Raw genomic sequence first — 16,274 nt, forward strand, 5'->3', positions numbered from 1 at the left:
CTGAGGCCGTAGCATTGGGAGTCTGAAGTATTTTACCACAGATTATCCTGTTTATTATCTTTTAAAGGATTTATTTGAGAGAGAGAGAGAGGTCATGCACACGCGCACGCATGAAGGGGGGGCAGAGGAAGAATCTCAAGCAGACGCTGCCTGCGCTGACCGTGGAGCCCAACATGGGGCTCGATCCCAGGACCCCGAGATACGACTTGAGCCGAAGCCAAGAATCAGACACGCAATCCACTGCGCCACCCAGGCGCCCCGCATATGACCCCATTTAGACTCTTAAACTCTTAGGATGAAGTACAGCAGGCATGTGACCCAAGGGGGACAGTGGCAGGAGGCGAGGGCGAGGCTGAGGCCTCCCAGCTCCCACAGATCGCACTATTTCCTTAGCTGGGCGGGGGCGGGGGCGGGTGCAGGCTTTGGACAGGCCTTCTGAGGAGGTCAAAAGAGACCTGGAATTTTCTCCGGCGGCGGAGGCTGGAGCTGGTGGAGCAGGAGAAGCTCGCCTCTGCCGCCTCTCCCTCGAGGAGGGGTGAGGCAGGCCCGTGCAGGCTTGGCTACAGGGGCTGAGGCTGGCTCTGGGCTGCACTTACTAGGGAGGTGTTTGGTGGCAAAGCCACGCAGAGCCCACGCTCCGCTGCCTGGGCTGGGGCCACCCTGGCATGCGACCTCTCATCGTCAGGAAACAGGGCAGCACACCAGGGTTTAGCTGAAATGTTCAGGTGCTTTGTCCCCAGAGTAGCATCTGGTCCCAAACCACACCCGGAAGAGGCTGCAGGGACTGTCGGCCCCAGCTCTGCACACCTGAGCCACCAATATTCTCCCCTGATGGCCTCCAGTCGTGACGGACTCTGCTTGTCCTGCATATCGAGGCCGCCACGGCAACATGGCGTTGTCCTTGGATAGAGCCACAGGATAAATCCACCCGATTTTGTGTTTCATCGGCCTGCGAGCTAAACTGTAACTTGTCCCTCGCAGTTTGACCTAGCACTGTATGACCCGTGTGGCTGGAGTTGGGGGTACATGTCGGCTCTTGGGTCGTTCAGAGCAGGGTGTCCGCACGAAGAGGGGCTTCCGCAATCTCATGGGCGAAGAGTCAGGTGCACGGAGCCGGGGCCACGGGAAGACAGCCTGTAAACTTCCAGCTCCTTGTGGAACAGACCATGCCATGCCCTGCCCTCCTACCCCTTTCCCAAGGGCCGGGGGACGGTGTCCCAACCCACCTGTTCTGTTGGGTGGGGGTGTGGGGGGCGGGGGTGGGGATGAAATCTAGGAAAAGGACCGTCTTAAGGGAGTAGGAAGGGAGGGAAGTTGTTCTCAGAACGGGGACTGTGCTTTGAGGGGCTGGTCCAAGGGGTGGGCTCCTTCTCCCACGGCTCAGAGAGGCAGTGGGGACAGAGGAGAGTGGGGAGTCAGGGTCCAGGAAGGTGAGGTCCTGGCATGGGTGTGGGCCACCCTAGTGTGAATTCCCATTCCCACTCCCTGAGCCTGATTTAGAAAGATTCCCCGCAGCTGGGCCTGGACACCTTTAGGCTATCGGGTAGAGGGGAGACTTGGCAGGTTTTCTGAGAGGGGACGAGAGGGTCTGGGCAGAAGGAGGGAACAGACCGGGGGCCTGGGGACTCTGCCTCCTCCTCTGTGACCTATGGCTCCGGCAGGAGGGAGGCAGCCTGGCAGCAGGAGCGGGGAGTGGATGGAAGCAGTCCCTACCTCCCCCACTTCAACGCTAGGCCCAGGTCTCATCGTGAGCAGGGGAGAGCAGCCGCCTGGACCCCGGCACACTGGCCGTCCTGGGTGCTTGGTCCCTGGCAGCTCCTGGAGTTAAGCCTTGGCCCTGGGCACCAATGCTCGGCAGCGACCAGACCTCAGGACTTGGGGTTGCATTTCCTGGGGCCTCCGGGCACGTCAGGAGCTGGAGCATCCAGGGCCTGTCTCCGGATGAGCTCGGCATACAGCCCGCCTTTTGTCAGGAGCTCTTCATGGGTCCCCACCTGGAGAGAGGAAGGGGAGGGGGAGGTGATCACCCCAGCCCAGTTCAGAGCCCTAGGCGGGTTGGCTTCTTATCGGCCATTGGGCTCACTGTCTCCTAAGCCAGTGTCCCTTCTGGGGACACTATGAACCCAAAGCACAGTTGGTTACAGATCACCACTGGCAATTCTGTATTTGCTGGCGCCTCCTCTCTATTTAGCCGGATTTTGGAAGGGCATCTGAATCCTTCTATCTCTCTAACAGACTCCAGCTTGGACTTAAACCAGCAGCTGGGTGCTAGGGGCCAGGCCCCATGTAGCCTCCCGGCCTCGCTGCATTGCCAGGCTCTGGAGAGCTGCTCCTAGCCGGCCGCTGCTCACGGTCCCTGGTGCTGCCTCTTCTGACCTCAGCCCCTAGGCCCTTCTATACTTCTCTGAGTCCTTTCCCTTTGGTCCTGGGAGCCAGGTCGTAGCTCGACTATTCCCACAGGACAGAGGAAGAGCGACCTGAGAGACCAGGGCAGGGACTCCCGAATCCACGCACGGTACTGCTTCCAGAATACGGCCCCAGGCCCCTGGGCCAGGCCACCCCCTCCCACGGCTCTGCTGAACTCGTGTTCTACTCTGTCCACAGCGGAAGCTGCCCCAGCCCACCGTGCCGCTGCCCGGCCCCCCACTGACCTCGCAGACCCGGCCGTGGGCCATGACGACGATGTGGTGGGCCCCGCGCACGGTGCTGAGCCGGTGGGCGATGACGAGCACCGTGCGGCCCGCGCTGGCGCGGTCCAGGGCCTCCTGCACCACCCGCTCGGACTCCGAGTCCAGCGCGCTGGTCGCCTCATCCAGGATCAGCACTGCGGGCTGCTTGATGAGGGCGCGGGCGATGGCCAGGCGCTGCTTCTGGCCGCCAGACAGGGTTGCGCCCCGCTCACCTGGGTGGAAGGGGACAGGGCGGGGGCCTGAAGCGATCTTCACAAAGGGGCACTGGGGCCACCTGGAACGTCCCTTCTGCCCCCCACCAACACCAACCCTCTCCCTGGCACTATGCACACTCATCCCGCCTCTGACGCTTCAGCATCCTGACCCCAGAACCCTGTGCCAGTGGACGAGCGCACTCACACCAGAGAGCAGGAGCCGCGCATGCGTGGGACTCAGTGCACCCCAGAGTCACCGCATGCCCCTCCCACACCAGCGCAGGGTCTCTGAGCTGGGCCGGGCCTGCCCTATTCTGGCCTGCTGGGTCTCCGCCGCTGGGGGACATCCAGGACCTGGATGTGGGCCCTGGAGTGGGCTGATGGCCTGCCAAGGGGCATTCTGGGAAGACCACCCTTGGGGTCTACCATGTCCACAGGAAACAGCAGAGGTGACTGCCCGGAGCTAGAGAAAGCGCCACGGTGACCACGGTCAGAGAGCAGGGAGGCGGACCGGAGTCGCAGATGGGCCCGGGAGTGTGCTGGGGTCGGAGGTACATGGAAGGAGCCGCTCCCGACAGGTGTGGGGACAGCTCCTCCCCCGGGGTGGTGTGGGATCTGAGCAGGGGGATCTGAAACGGCTGAATCAGCCACTGCCCATGGATGACGGCTAAAGACAGGGCACGAAGGGGGTGCCACTTCGCAGGTATGACGCTCAGCTAGACTGAGCCATCGGCTCCAAGAAAAGCTGAAAACCCCAGCTGTGCCACACCCTGACGTGTGCTGGAACATTCCGCAACAGGGCCAAGACTCCAGATGAAACACCTGGCCCCAAAGGTTGCAAAAAGACCCTCTGAGATGAACGCACAAAGCTGCGAGCCACATGGAGAATGTTCTAGTGTGAGGCTGTGATATTTCAATGTTCCAGGACCATCTACACCCTTTTCTAGGTTAAGTCAGAAGGGAGACCTGTTCAGCCCAATCAATCCCTGTGGGTAACTAGACAGAAACATTTTCAAATTCAGGAATAAAGGAACAGGAATGACACGGGAGCCAGAAGCGTAAGAACTTTGAGGCGGTTAATACCACAGTGTTTCTGGTCAGGTCTTAGGACGTGGGGGCCCCTGGGAAGCTCTGAAGGGTCCCAACGCCACGGGTCCCTTGTGTCCCTGGCTGGGCCCCATCCCTGCACTCCCTGCGGCGCCCCCGTCTTTGCAGCCTGTGTGTGGCTGAACCGCAGAACCACGTCCGCCTGCACAGGTCTCGTCTTCCCTGATGCCAGGCCTCTCCTGGCCCCTGGATTCTCACACCATGGGCCCCGCAGACCCGAGGAGGAAACCCCCCTGGGACTCACCCACGACGGTGTTGTAACCCTCCGGGAAGCTGGTGATGAACTCGTGGGCGTTGGCCTCCTGGGCAGCCGCATACACCTCTTCGTCCGTGGCTCCCGGCTTCCCAAAGCGGATGTTTTCCATGATCGTCGTTCCAAACAGGACTGGCTCCTGCAGGTGGGGGATCCACACGGGATATTCTGACTTTGCCCTGAACCTCAGAGGGGTGCATCAGGAAGGGCGATTTTGGCTACACCGGAACTGCCCTCTTGGAGGGCGAGTAGAGCAAGTTCAAAGTTACAAGTCAAGTAAGAAAATCTGAGGACGCCTGGGTGGCTCAGTGGGTTAAGCCGCTGCCTTCGGCTCAGGTCATGATCCCAGGGTCCTGGGATCGAGTCCCGCATCGGGCTCTCTGCTGAGCGGGGAGCCTGCTTTCCTCTCTCTCTCTCTCTCTCTGCCTGCCTCTCTGCCTACTTGTGATCTCTCTCTGTCAAATAAATAAATAAAATCTAAAAAAAAAAAAAAAAAAAAGAAAATCTATGAGTGTGGGAAGAGGCTGAGCTCCCCGCAGGGCACAGGGTCCCTGAGGAGTGGGATGGAAGGCGGCTGGCAAAGCCCCTCCTCTCTGGAGAGATGGGGTGGGGGTCTGCATTCTGGCTTTCTTCTGCAGGGGAAGGAGGTAAGGGTGCCTTCTGCACCCTTCTCCCTCAGAGGGAGAAGATGGACCCTTGCTGGGCAGCACCACCTCGAACAGAAGGAAAGGAGTAGGGCTGAGGGCTTCAGGTGGGGCCATGGGACCTTGCCTCTTGGGGGTGTGGGGGTCTCTCGACCTCTGGACACCACAGGTTTATCAGAGAACCCAGCAATCCTCAAACAGCTTCCCACCTGCTTGGATGGGTTTCGTTGAGAAGTGGAGTTCCTGCCCTGGGGATGAGGGCAGGGCTGCGGGGGGCTGGCCCGGGGAAGCCCGAGATCCCCTGACCACTGGGGGACCAGTGAAGAAGGCCAGAGCCTTCTCCCGCCCCGCCGAAGAGAACAGGGGAGAGGGTCTGAGAGGGTCAAGACACATGTCCTAGGTGAGCCCGCACGGAGGAGAGCCTCTCCTCTCCCCACCTGGCTGATGAAGCCGATGACGTGGCCCCGGAGCCAGGAGGGATCGAGGGTCCGCAGGTCCCGTCCATCCAGCGTCACTACGCCCGCCGTGGGGTCATAGAAGCGCTCAAGCAGGGAAGCCACGGTGGTCTTTCCTGGGGAATTGGGGTCGGGGAGATGGTGTGGTTACAGAAGCATCATGGTTCCTGGACATTGTGCCAGGAAAGAGAACCCCTGGGGAGGGTGAAGGGGTCCCTCCTCCCCCCTACAAATCATAGCGGGGGATGGTAGTGGGTTCGTCTCACCTCCCCCGGACTGGCCCACAAGCGCCACGATCTTGCCAGGGGGCAGGGTGAGTGTGAAGTCCTGTAGCACCTGGAAGCCGGGGCGGCAGGGGTAGCTGGAGCCGAGAGAGAGCCTCAGTCAGACCGGGTTCCCGGCCCCATACTACCCTGGTCTTCTCTCAAGTCTCACTGGACCTCGAGGGGGGCTCGACCCCGGGGGAACACCGCCGCCCCCACCGCCGATGCTGACCTGAAGCAGACGTCATGGAATGCGATGGCCCCGCGCAGGTGCTCTTGGGGGACGCGGCAGCCCCCAGACAGCGGGATGCACGGCCTCAGAGTCATGTACTCGAAGACTCGGGCCCCCGCGCTGAGTCCCCGCACCACCTGGGGAGGGTACAATCTGCGGTGAGGGAGGGCTGGGGTCTGAGGGAAGGGCCGGCAGCACTGCACCATCTCCCGGCCTCCCGCACGCAGGCTGGGTAGGGGCTTGGGGTGGCCCCTCCGTCTGACACCGCCTTCTGCAGCACACGGGGGACATTGCTGCCGTGACTCCAGCCCAGGTCTGATGTCCACACCTGTCCCCCGACTGCCACTCACCTGGCCAAACAGGACGGAGAGGTTGGCCATGGACCTGTGAGGAAGAGAGGAAGGCTGGCGAAAGGGGACAGAAGCCCGAGAGACGAGCAGCGCCCGAGGGGAGGTGTGGGTCTCAGCTGCACTTGGCGGGGAGGCGGGAACAGGCAGCCTGAAGGCGAACCCCGAGAACGCTCCTGCAGTCTGGGGCGGCGGCAGCCCCGGGACCCAGCACCACTAGACAGCTTGCCGGCGAGTCGCTTCTCCTAGGAGCCACACTCTCGCCTTGTTCCCTCCTCGGCTAGACGAGGCTGGCAGCTGTCACGGGCCTCAGGACTGGGGCTCGGAGGGCAGGCCGCCCGCAGCCTGAGGGCCGGCCCCGGAACACGAGGGATGGTGCCATCGCCACGGGGCAAGGGTAGATCTAGCGCCATGGGATTCCCAGGGGAGCAAGGGCTAATTAAGCTGGAAAAACAGACAGGAATCCTTTCCCAGAAAGAAAACCAAAGCTACTGGACCACGGGTGGGGAACCCACCCCTAATTCCTAATTTTGACCCCAAGACAAAATTCCAGAGACTCCTTAGTGTGGGCTTGCCCGGTGTGGGGCACGGGGCGAGCGTGTCTGTGTAGACAGATGTCGCCTCCTCTGGCCTGCGGGGCCGGCGGCCCTGGAAGGTGACTCATGCTTCTCGGTCAGCAGCCCCTGACTGGTCGGCCAGCCCACGACAGTGCGCGCGCCTGTGAGTGTGCACGCAGGTCCTTCTCCAAGAGGAAAGACCGACTCTTGAGAAGAGGAAAGTCACTTCTTCCAGCTCCAGGGTGAGGAGGGGGAGGAGCCCGCAAGGAAGCGGTTCCGGCAGGCCCGCAGGGCTAGCGGCATTCGCCAACGTGAGCCCAGAGGCATCAGGCAGGGAAGAGCCAGGACAGTGAGCTGTCCGCAGATGAGAAGGGAAAACAAACTGCATGAGAGATCTGGAAGCCATTAGGGCCTGGCAGCGGTGCCCGGCAGCAACCAGAAACCAGATGCCCACGGCTCAGTGTGTGATGGCCTTGCTCTCCGAGAAGGCCTGGCTCTCCCAAGAGGCCTGGCGGGTGGGCAGCCCGTTCCTAGCAGGGTCCAGGCCTGGATGCAGACCAGGCAGCCTGACCCTGACTGGGGTCCATCTGGATGCCCCCCATTTCCTCCAGAGACCCAGTGCCACAAAAAGAACATCTAGAATGGGCTCTCCTGGTTGAGGCTGCCTCTCTCCGCTCCCGCCCCTGCTGGACCCCAGGAGGAAATACACCAGCCTCCTTAATAACAATAGACCTAATTCCTCTAAAGTGGAAGCTGGAGAGTGTCCCTGTGGTGACAGGCCCCCAGAAGGACGGGCCTAAGGCCTGTGGCTGTGGGAGCAGCTCCCTCTAGCAGCCCGAGAGAGGGAGTGCGGACAGACCCCCAGGCTTTCCTGTTTGTGATGAAGCCCTGCTAACAGGCGAGGCTGAGCAGTGCGGAGGGAAGGAAAAGGTCTGAACTCAGGCCACGGGGGGACGCGGGGGCCCAGGGGAAGGCGGGTCTGGAGGAGGAGGGCCAGGCTTGGGAAAGGGAGGCCCCCCACCCCCACGCCCGTGGAGGGCCATGTGGTGACGGTATGAATAGAACCAGTGGGGCTCATCGGGGTCCTCGGGACCAGGGCAAGAGGCCAGGGCTCAGCCTGGGGTCGGGGCCATGTCCCATCTGTACAACAGTCAGGAGCCTCTGAGTGCCCAGGCTGGAAGAGGGATGAGGCCGCTTGGGATCTGAACTTTAGAGAAAGTCTGAACGGGGCCCCGGTAGGGAGCACCGGACGTAAGTGAGGCCGAGGGTGGGGCTCCTGGGACGGTGCGGAGGCTGACGGTGAGGGATGCTGGAGGCAGCGGGCGGTGAGACACGACGCACAGCCCGGCCACGCGTGCCATGAGCGTCACGTGCCACAGGGGCAGGCACGGAGGGCTGTCGGGGCGACACTGTATTTCCCTGCCGTGGCTGACGGTAATGCCGGTCTCTACCCTCTCTACCCTTTGGTGATTTATTACAGCATATTCACTCTTCAATTATTTATCGTAACATCTAGTTGTGCTTCCCGTACTTTTATATATACCCAGCGTGTGGGGGAGACGAAGGGATGAGAAACGGCAGCAGCAGGAACCGCTCGTGTTTAGCTCAGGAGAGAAAGGGAAGGGGAGACCTTGGGGTTCTTGCGCGAAGGGAGCCGAGAGCTCGGGGCAGGCAGACCTCAGAGCCATGAACACGCCGAGCTCCAGGATGGGCGGGGCGGGAGAGGGGGTGAGCGACCCGTCCCCGGGAAGGTCAGGCGGAGGACCGCAGCGAGCTCTTAAAGAGCGAGGCGAAGACAGTCTGTCCACACATGGGATCCTACTCAGCCTTGAGGACGAGGGAAATCCTGCCCTGGGCTGGGCCATGGACGCACCCGGGAGACGCTATGCTGAGTGAAACAGGCCCGTCACAGGACAACCACTGTGCCACTGAACTTGTGGGAGGCGCTCGAAGTGGGCAGAGCACAGAGCTGGAGGCTGCCGGGGGGCCTAGTGGTTAACGGGCCCAGCCCTTCGGGTCTGCAGGACGAAGGAGGGCTGGTGGCTGACGGCGAGACGTCAGCGTAGTAGGAGCCCGGGACACTACCTACGTCTACGCTAAAGATGGGTCAAGAGGGTACATTTTACATTATGTGCATTTTGCCACAATTCCTCATTTTAAAAAAGCTATCACGAGCACTCCTGAGCTGTTTAGGTGGCCGAAAAGGACAGCCGCATTCCCGGACATCTGGCTGGTGCAGGACGCTGTGGGCAGGGGCTCTCAGCTCGTTCCCCTGAGGAAACTGGGCAGCCAGGGGCCGGGCAGCAGTCCCCAGAGCAGGCTGCCACCCCTTGTCCCGTGACCCAGCAGGCTCCTTCAGGAGGGGAACGGCCTCACACTCACCTCTGCACCGTCTGGGAGGCCACCAGGAAGGACATGAGGTCTCCCCCTGTCAGCTGCTGCCCAGCCACAAGGGAGCCCCCGATAAACAGGGTCCCCAGGACCATGCCTGCACGGGGAGAGGGCCAGGTGGTTAGCACGGAAGTGACGAGGAGCCCAGGACAGAGCCCAGCCTAGGTGTCAAAGCCCAGGTCTAGTCCCTGCTGTGCCTCCGACTGACTGAAATGTCACTGAATCACTTCAATTGAGACTTGCCTTTGTTTCTTCATTTGGAAATGAGTGCATGAGTGGGTGGAGTGGGGGGGCTTGGGCAGCTGGCACTGGACAGACGTCTGAAGGACACCAAGCACATAGAGAGCTACCCCTTGCCTGCCTTGCTGGGACCGTCCTGTGCTGCTCCACGCTCATCCCCAGCCATGATCCGGTGCTCCCAAACCCTGGGGTCGAGGGCGGGGGGCCTTGCTCACTCACAGTTGAAGGCGATGTTGGAGAGCCCCTGGAACAAAGCAATGCCTCGGCCTAGCTCCTCTGCCTTACAGCGGGACTCCTCCAGCTCCGCGCCATAGCGTCTGGGGACAGAGGCCAAGCAGGGCTGTCAGGAAGCAGCCAGGTAGGGGTGCAGGGCTGGTGGGGTGCACTCGGGGAGTCCTCCCTGCTTTAAGACCTTCCCTGTCTGGGACTCACTCCTCCTCCCGGTGCTCCATGGCGAAAGCCCGCACAGTCCGAACATTGCCCAGGGCCTCATCTGCTACGCCTGTTGCCCTGGCAACCTGCAAGGAGTCCAGGAAGTAGACAGCGAGGTAGGAGCCCGGGACGGATGGCAGGGCAGAGAGAAACGGGGCAGGTGAGAGGGATGGGCAGGAAATGCCGGTACCTGCTCCTGACACTGGCGAGACAATTTTCGGAGAGCTGAGCCCATCAGGGTGCCCACTCCCATGAGGGTGGGCGTGGCCACCATCAGCAGCAGCGTGAGGCGGGGGGACAGCATGGAGAGGGACACCAGGCAGCCGGCCACCTGAGTGCAGCTTCGCAGCCCCTGGGGAGAGGAGGAAGGCAGGAAGGCCATTTGGCAACAGCACCCCGGCGGGGGACTTTACAAGGGTCTGCTGGCTCCGGCGTTACCCTGTCACAAGGCCAAGGCCATAGGTCTCAGCCCTGGGAGGCCAAATGGCAGTGCACCCAGTCATAAAATGGAACTCCTTCCCTACTAACAGGCATGAAAGGGCGAGGTGAGAATGTCTACGGACCACGCATCCTTCCCCCAGACAAATCCCAGTTGGCTTTGCTTTTTTGCTTGAGGAACTGAAGGAAAAGTATTGAGTAGGGATGTCATCCGGGACCGCCACAGGCCAGTGTCCGGCGTGACCCAGCAGGCACAGTGACAGTGTGGGTGGACGAGGACAGGACACCAGCGATACGGTAAGAAGCCTTCACTCATTCCCCTTAACACCTGTCAGGATGCCAGGCGCTCTGGGAGTAAGGCGGGCCGGGGTGATTTTGCTCTTGGCAAGCTGGTCCAGGAAAGCTCTTGTCTGAGTCCTTGGGAAGGTTTTCCGGGGAGGTAGAATTTCAGAACAGGAGAGAAACAGCCTGTCCTGACCTTGGACGATGCCACGGCACCTCCCTTCTGTGAACTTCCCAATTCCCTCACCCACACCCTCACCAGACAGCGGGCGTCTCACTTGGCTTAGGCTCAGGGCCCAACAGCAAGGCAGGATGGGGCTGGTTTGGTGTGTCGGCCCTAGACAGAGTGCGTGTGTGTGTGTGTGCATGCGTGTGTACACACAGGGGGGCCTGGGGGACTGACCTGGGAGATGACGAGTTTGAAAGATGATTTAAACTCCTGCACGTCAGTTGTCAACCGGCTCACCAGCTGCCCAGTCTTTAAAGCATCAAAGAAAGCAATATCTTGTCTGATGGTAGGTCAAGGGTGCCGGAGGTCAGAAGAAAGAGAGAGACAGAGTTCACGCTGAGCCGCCCCACCTCCAGGCCTTCAGCCACCCCGACCCACACCCCGTAGGCGGCAGTACTGGAGTAGGTTGCTGAAGAGGGCCCTCCTCATGTCCACGGCCATGCGCTCGCCGATGCGTGACAGCAGCACCAGGTACCCGAAGGTCAACAGCCCCTGGGAGAGAGGCCGGGGCACTCAGGACGCCTGGGTGGCTCCTCTGGGTGCCCCCAGGCCCTCTCCCGCGCTGTACCTGAACGCCATAGAGGATGAGCAGGTGGATGCTGAGATGCCGGGACTCGGTCAGGAAGCTCCCCACGTGGTCCCGCGTGTACTTGGCCACGATCTCCACCAGTTGGCCCAGAAGCAGGGGGATCTGCACATTCACGAGGGCCGCACCCAGTGCCAGCTTGGGGAGTGGGGGAGACTTTAGAAGGGGCCGTCTTCTTCCCCATCCCTGGTCCTGACCTCGGTGCCGCCTCCCCTGCAGCTGCTCATGCTTTGGCTGCTTCCGTGCTTCTCTGAGATGGCTGGGTTAGAGCCCAGGCTGCCGGCCCTGGGGGACCCCGTACCCTGCACACCCAGCTGCTCTGCGGAGGAGCTCCCGGTACCCCCGGCTTCCGGTCCCCGAGGCCAGCCAGCCCTTGCTGCTTCCTGGGGTCTAGTCGGAGACTTGGTGAGGCAGACAAGCTGTGCCCAGACAGCTTGCCAACCCCTGAGTGGCTCCTTCCCCGTCCCAGACGTGGGGGAAAGGACAGGGGCATCTCACCACGATGGCTGCCCCCAGGACCAGCAGGTGGGGGCGCAGAAACTGCCAGAAGAGCTTCCAGTGAAAGCGGGCCTCCCCGGCATAAGGTCTGGAGCGGGTGGGAGGGGCCTCTTCTGCCTCACACAGCGCCACGAGGCCGAGGCGGGGGCACTTACTCAACACCACGGGGCCCAGAAGGACTCCCCCAACCCAGCGCCAGGCACAGGGTCTTCGGCTGGGAGGTGGAGGTGCTCGAGGGAGGTGGGCCCGGAGCCGGGACCTCAGCTGGGCTGCGGCCCTGAGGAGGTAGGAGCTGCGGCCATGAGAGGACCTGCAGGGAGAGAACAGCATGGACGGGTCAAGGCCCCGACTGTCCCTCAGAGGAGCGCATACAGGTCAGGCAGCGGGGGACTGAGACAGTAGCCTGTCATCTCCCCGTGACACAGTGGGGCCTGCTCAGCCTCCATGGGCCCCTCTGGTCAGTGACCATCTCTGACCCATGCTTTTTCTGATCACAGGATGTCATGTTGGATGGCAGTTAGTCTACAGGCGCTCCTTTTCCAGATGGGGACGCAGAAGTTCCCGGGGAACCCGGCTCGGAGAGGCAAGACGGGAGTGCGTCACCCCTGTGCCTGGCGCCGGGCTGGCAGAGCGGTCCCCCTGGCCTGCGTCCACGGCCTGCTGCGTTTAATCCTCCATTCCTGGGAGGGAGCTGCCTTTCCCCTCACTTGATAAAAGAAAATGTCACAGGGGCTGAGGGAGCTGGAATACTTTGTCCCCCAGCAGCAGAACAGGGACAAGAGGAGACCCCTGCTGTGCGATTCCAGAATCCAGGCTTGTCCTACTCGGCCACGTGTGCAGTGCCCAAGGCCATGTGTGGCAGGGCCTGGGCCTGCCCCATGTTTTCTGCAGGTCCCGGCTCACCGCAGCCCTCACCCTGGCTCCTCCCAGGCCTTGAGGACAACGCATGGGGGGAAATGGCGACACATTCCCTATCAGCTGAAGGAGAAAAAATGAAATAATCCAAATGACAGATCTTGTCACCTCGGGCCAAAATCACCTTCTCTGTCCCATGGTTTCCATATGGATCCATGGCCATGTGGGCTCAGCGCCTACTGCATGCCAGCGCTCTGCTGCGAGGCACTGGGAACAGGGATAAACGGGACAGACCCCGTGATCGCCCTCACGGAGGTTACGTTTTAGTGGGGAGGACAAGCAGCTAGTGACAAAGCTTGCTGAGTGTGGGAAGGGGCACGACAGGGCCCTCAGGGAGCAGAGAGCATGCCCTTCTGTCTGAGGGAGCCAGGAAGGCCCTCCTACAGAGGCTCAGGGTGAGTGGGAAGGAGCTGGCCAAGTGAAGGCAGTGCAGCTGTGTGTGTGTGTGTGTGTGTGCGTGCGTGTGCGTGTGTGTGTGCGTGTAGAGAGTAGGGGAGAGCTCTAGGCAGCAGGAAGCGGGTTTGGAACAGATGCAGGCAGGGAAGATGGAAAATGACAGGAACAGAGAAGCTGAAGCCTGAGGTACAGGGGAGAAGGGGCGTGGCGTCGCGGGGGAGTGGGCGGGGCGTGGGCGGGGCGCAGGCCTCCCAGTCCGTTGAGAATACCCGGACTTTAGAGGACAATGGGGACCATGGTGGGGTGGGGGGCGTTTAGGCTGAGTTATAACATAATCCAACTTACATCGTAAAGATCATAGCAGAGAGGAGAAAGCTGGAGAGGGACAGGATCTTCTTCTAACAAGAAGCAGAAGTTACCTGGCCCAGGGTATATGGTGGGACGCTCAAAGATTCAGATAAGGCTGGGGCGCCGGGGTGGCACAGTCCGTTAAGTGGCTCACTCTTGGTTTCCGCTCAGCTTATGATCTCAAGGTCCTGGGACCGAGCCCCGTGTGCTGGGCCCCATGCGCTGGGCTCCATGCTTGGTGGGGGTTCTGCTTAAAGATTCTTTCTCCTTCTCCCTCTGGCCCTCCCCCCCATTCGTGCATGCTCTCTCTCTCAAATAAATCTTAAAAAAAAAAAATTCCCTTTGGGGGAAAAAAGATTCAAATGACCTTATTGATGGGAGGGGCTTTTAAAAAATGAATAGAGGGGCACCTGGGTGGCTCAGTGGGTTAAGCCTCTGCCTTTGGCTCAGGTCATGATCCCAGGGTCCTGGGGTCGAGCCCAGCCTCAGAATCTCTGCTCAGCGGGGAGCCTGATTCACCCCGTACTCTCTGCCTGCCTCTCTGCCTGCTTGTGATTGCTGTCAAATAAATAAATAAAATCTTTAAAAATAATAATAAAAAATAAATAGAATGAGGTTTTCCCTTTACTCTGATAGTCTGTCATATTTTCGGGCGCTGCTAACTGCATCTCTCCCTCATCCTTCCCTTGTTCCAGGGAGGCCTGGGTGGCTTCTTACCACCGCTTGTTATGCCTCCTTCCATCCCATTCCAGCTGCCCAGTTTTTATGTCTTGTTCTCCACTGTGTACTTTAGGTCTATCTTAAATGTTAGACAGGGAAGCTCACCCTGCTTCCGATTGCCCCATTAGACTTTACATTCCTTGAGGCAGGAACCTCTCCTCCATTCACGTTGCATTCCCAGCACTTAGCAGAGCTCTTGCACATAACAGATGTCCAGCAAATGCTTCTCTTTGTTGAGTGCATGCCCTCACTGGAAAGGCAGAAGAGAAAAATTTGACCTGACCTGCTACGGTACTGTTTGCAAAGTTTCAGACTTACTGAGGCCAACAATAAGAGATACGTTGTGCATTGCCACCCAGGGCAATAAACATGTCAGACAAAATTGAAATGTTTCACAAAACAATACTTCCCCTAATTTGTTGCGCATGTGTTCTATTATATTCACTTTTTAAAAAAATTTTTTCGAAGACTTTATTTGCTTGAGAGAGAGAGAGTGAGAGAGAGAGAGCATGAGAGGGGAGAGGGTCAGAGGAAGAAGCAGACTCCCCGCTGAGCAGGGAACCCGATCCCAGGACTCCAGGATCATGACCTGAGCTGAGGGCAGTCGCTTAACCAACTGAGCCACCCACTTTTTTTTTTTAATTTTTTTTTTAAGGTAGGCTCCACACCTGGCCTAGGGCCTGAACTTACAACCCTGAGATCAAAAGTCACATGCTCTATAGGCGTCTCCTATTATATTCACTTCTAAATGGTCCTGACCTACTAAATTCGTTTTATGATCTCTTGTTGTGACTTGCACGTTTGAAAGGCACTGCACTTGTGAACACACAAATACTTGGATGTTATTTGACGTCTTTCCCTGGGTTTCTCTCTGGTTTAAATGATTTCAACCCCTAACTCTTTTTTCCTAAGGACTGTTTTCAAACTTTTTAATAATTCACCATGGCTACCTTCCAGCTTCTCTCATCTTCTCCAAACTAAGACTCTAAGCAGGGCTTGGTCACTGCCAAGAACTGGCGGATTACTTCCCAGCAACAGTGCTTCTAGCTCCAGCTTGGCCCGGCTCCTGCTCCCTTTCAATCAGATAGGCTTTCCAAATGACCCAAGTTCACATCCACCCACCCCTGCCAGCCGGCTGCCTGGCTGGCCTGCAGGTTATTCACTCGAGGATGCGAAAGGAATTAGTCCTTTCTCATAAAGCATTTACACTGGAGCCGTGGTTTCAGGTCCACGTTCGTTTCCTCCCTGCGTGTGTCTCTCTTTGAACCAGCACGTGTAGAGGGAACACACAAGAACACACATGTATGCGTTTCTAGATTGACTTGATCTCTGCAGAACGGATCCAGATTTAGGAACCATTTATGTTCAGCGCATATTGAATCTCGGGAGCAGCACCAATACTAAATGCCTCTGGACACTCATAATTTTTGTCCAAATTGCCAGACCAATTCCAAGAACCAGGACAGGAAGGGGGCAGGAACGGCGCGACCCCACGGCTCAACAGGTGCGGCATGGCGCCCTCTGGTGGGAAGGACGGACCTGGCGCGGTCACCGACCTAGAGCGTGCCCTCCGTCCAGCCCACACACGGATACAGACGCACCGAGTGTCCGGCGGGCACCTGGGTCGTCGCTATAAATAATTGAGGCCAAGCCCCGGGGAGTGACATTCCACCCACGGGCCGGCCTACAACTTCCGGCAGGCCTCGCGCGAGTCCGGGACTCCATCTCCCGGCGGGCCCCACGGACGGCCCGTCGGTCAACGGCCCGCGCTCCCAGGAGCTTTGTCACTTTTTACCTGACGGCCGAGAATGTCTGGAAGCAGAGGGGTGGTAGCAGCCTGCCTGGGACAGGGCCACCCCGAATCCCGACCCGAAATAAGTGCACCAACATGATGGGACGAGACTACACGAGCAGCCGGCAACGGCAGCTTCACCCTCATCCCATTGAGGGCTCCATGTTGGCTCCGGCCCCCATCCCGACAACCCCTTCGCGCCTCGGCGACGACTGGCGGAAAGACGCGTCAATCCCTCCGAAGACTGTGATTGGAGGAAGCCTTT

General features: G+C 59.6%; 1 protein-coding gene across 3 annotated transcripts; it reads right to left on the reverse strand.

Moving 5' to 3' along the window:
- Window positions 1-112: 112 nt before the first annotated feature.
- On the reverse strand, window positions 113-16,213 carry ABCB8 (ATP binding cassette subfamily B member 8). 3 transcript variants are annotated; one of them, XM_032305071.1, is made up of 16 exons: window positions 16,013-16,213; window positions 11,839-12,148; window positions 11,323-11,478; window positions 11,152-11,246; window positions 10,929-11,034; window positions 9,996-10,157; window positions 9,806-9,903; window positions 9,593-9,690; window positions 9,125-9,230; window positions 6,189-6,222; window positions 5,839-5,975; window positions 5,610-5,704; window positions 5,326-5,459; window positions 4,236-4,383; window positions 2,652-2,902; window positions 114-1,994 (listed from the first exon to the last, which is right to left on the reverse strand). In XM_032305071.1, the coding sequence occupies exons 1-16, from the start codon at window positions 16,105-16,107 to the stop codon at window positions 1,869-1,871; spliced, it is 2,151 nt and encodes a 716-aa protein (XP_032160962.1). In that variant the 5' UTR covers window positions 16,108-16,213; the 3' UTR covers window positions 114-1,868. The 3 variants fall into 3 exon arrangements, with proteins under 3 accessions (XP_032160964.1, XP_032160962.1, XP_032160963.1); XM_032305072.1 differs by having other exon boundaries at window positions 115-1,994; window positions 9,806-9,891; XM_032305073.1 differs by lacking the exon at window positions 11,839-12,148 and having other exon boundaries at window positions 113-1,994; window positions 9,806-9,891; window positions 16,013-16,171.
- Window positions 16,214-16,274: the final 61 nt, after the last annotated feature.

The sequence above is a fragment of the Mustela erminea genome, chromosome 11 (assembly GCF_009829155.1).
Source record: "Mustela erminea isolate mMusErm1 chromosome 11, mMusErm1.Pri, whole genome shotgun sequence".
NCBI lineage: Eukaryota > Metazoa > Chordata > Mammalia > Carnivora > Mustelidae > Mustela > Mustela erminea.

Bases quoted from the DNA above. Each gene is read 5' to 3' on its own strand.
- ABCB8 (XM_032305071.1), bottom strand. From the start codon at position 16,107: ATGTTGGTGCACTTATTTCGGGTCGGGATTCGGGGTGGCCCTGTCCCA. The intron at 4,384-5,325 runs GTGGGGAGAGGA...CCCCACCTGCAG, and splicing joins TCATCGGCTTCATCAGCCAG to GAGCCAGTCCTGTTTGGAAC. The intron at 2,903-4,235 runs GTGAGTCCCAGG...CCTTCCACCCAG, and splicing joins GGGTTACAACACCGTCGTGG to GTGAGCGGGGCGCAACCCTG.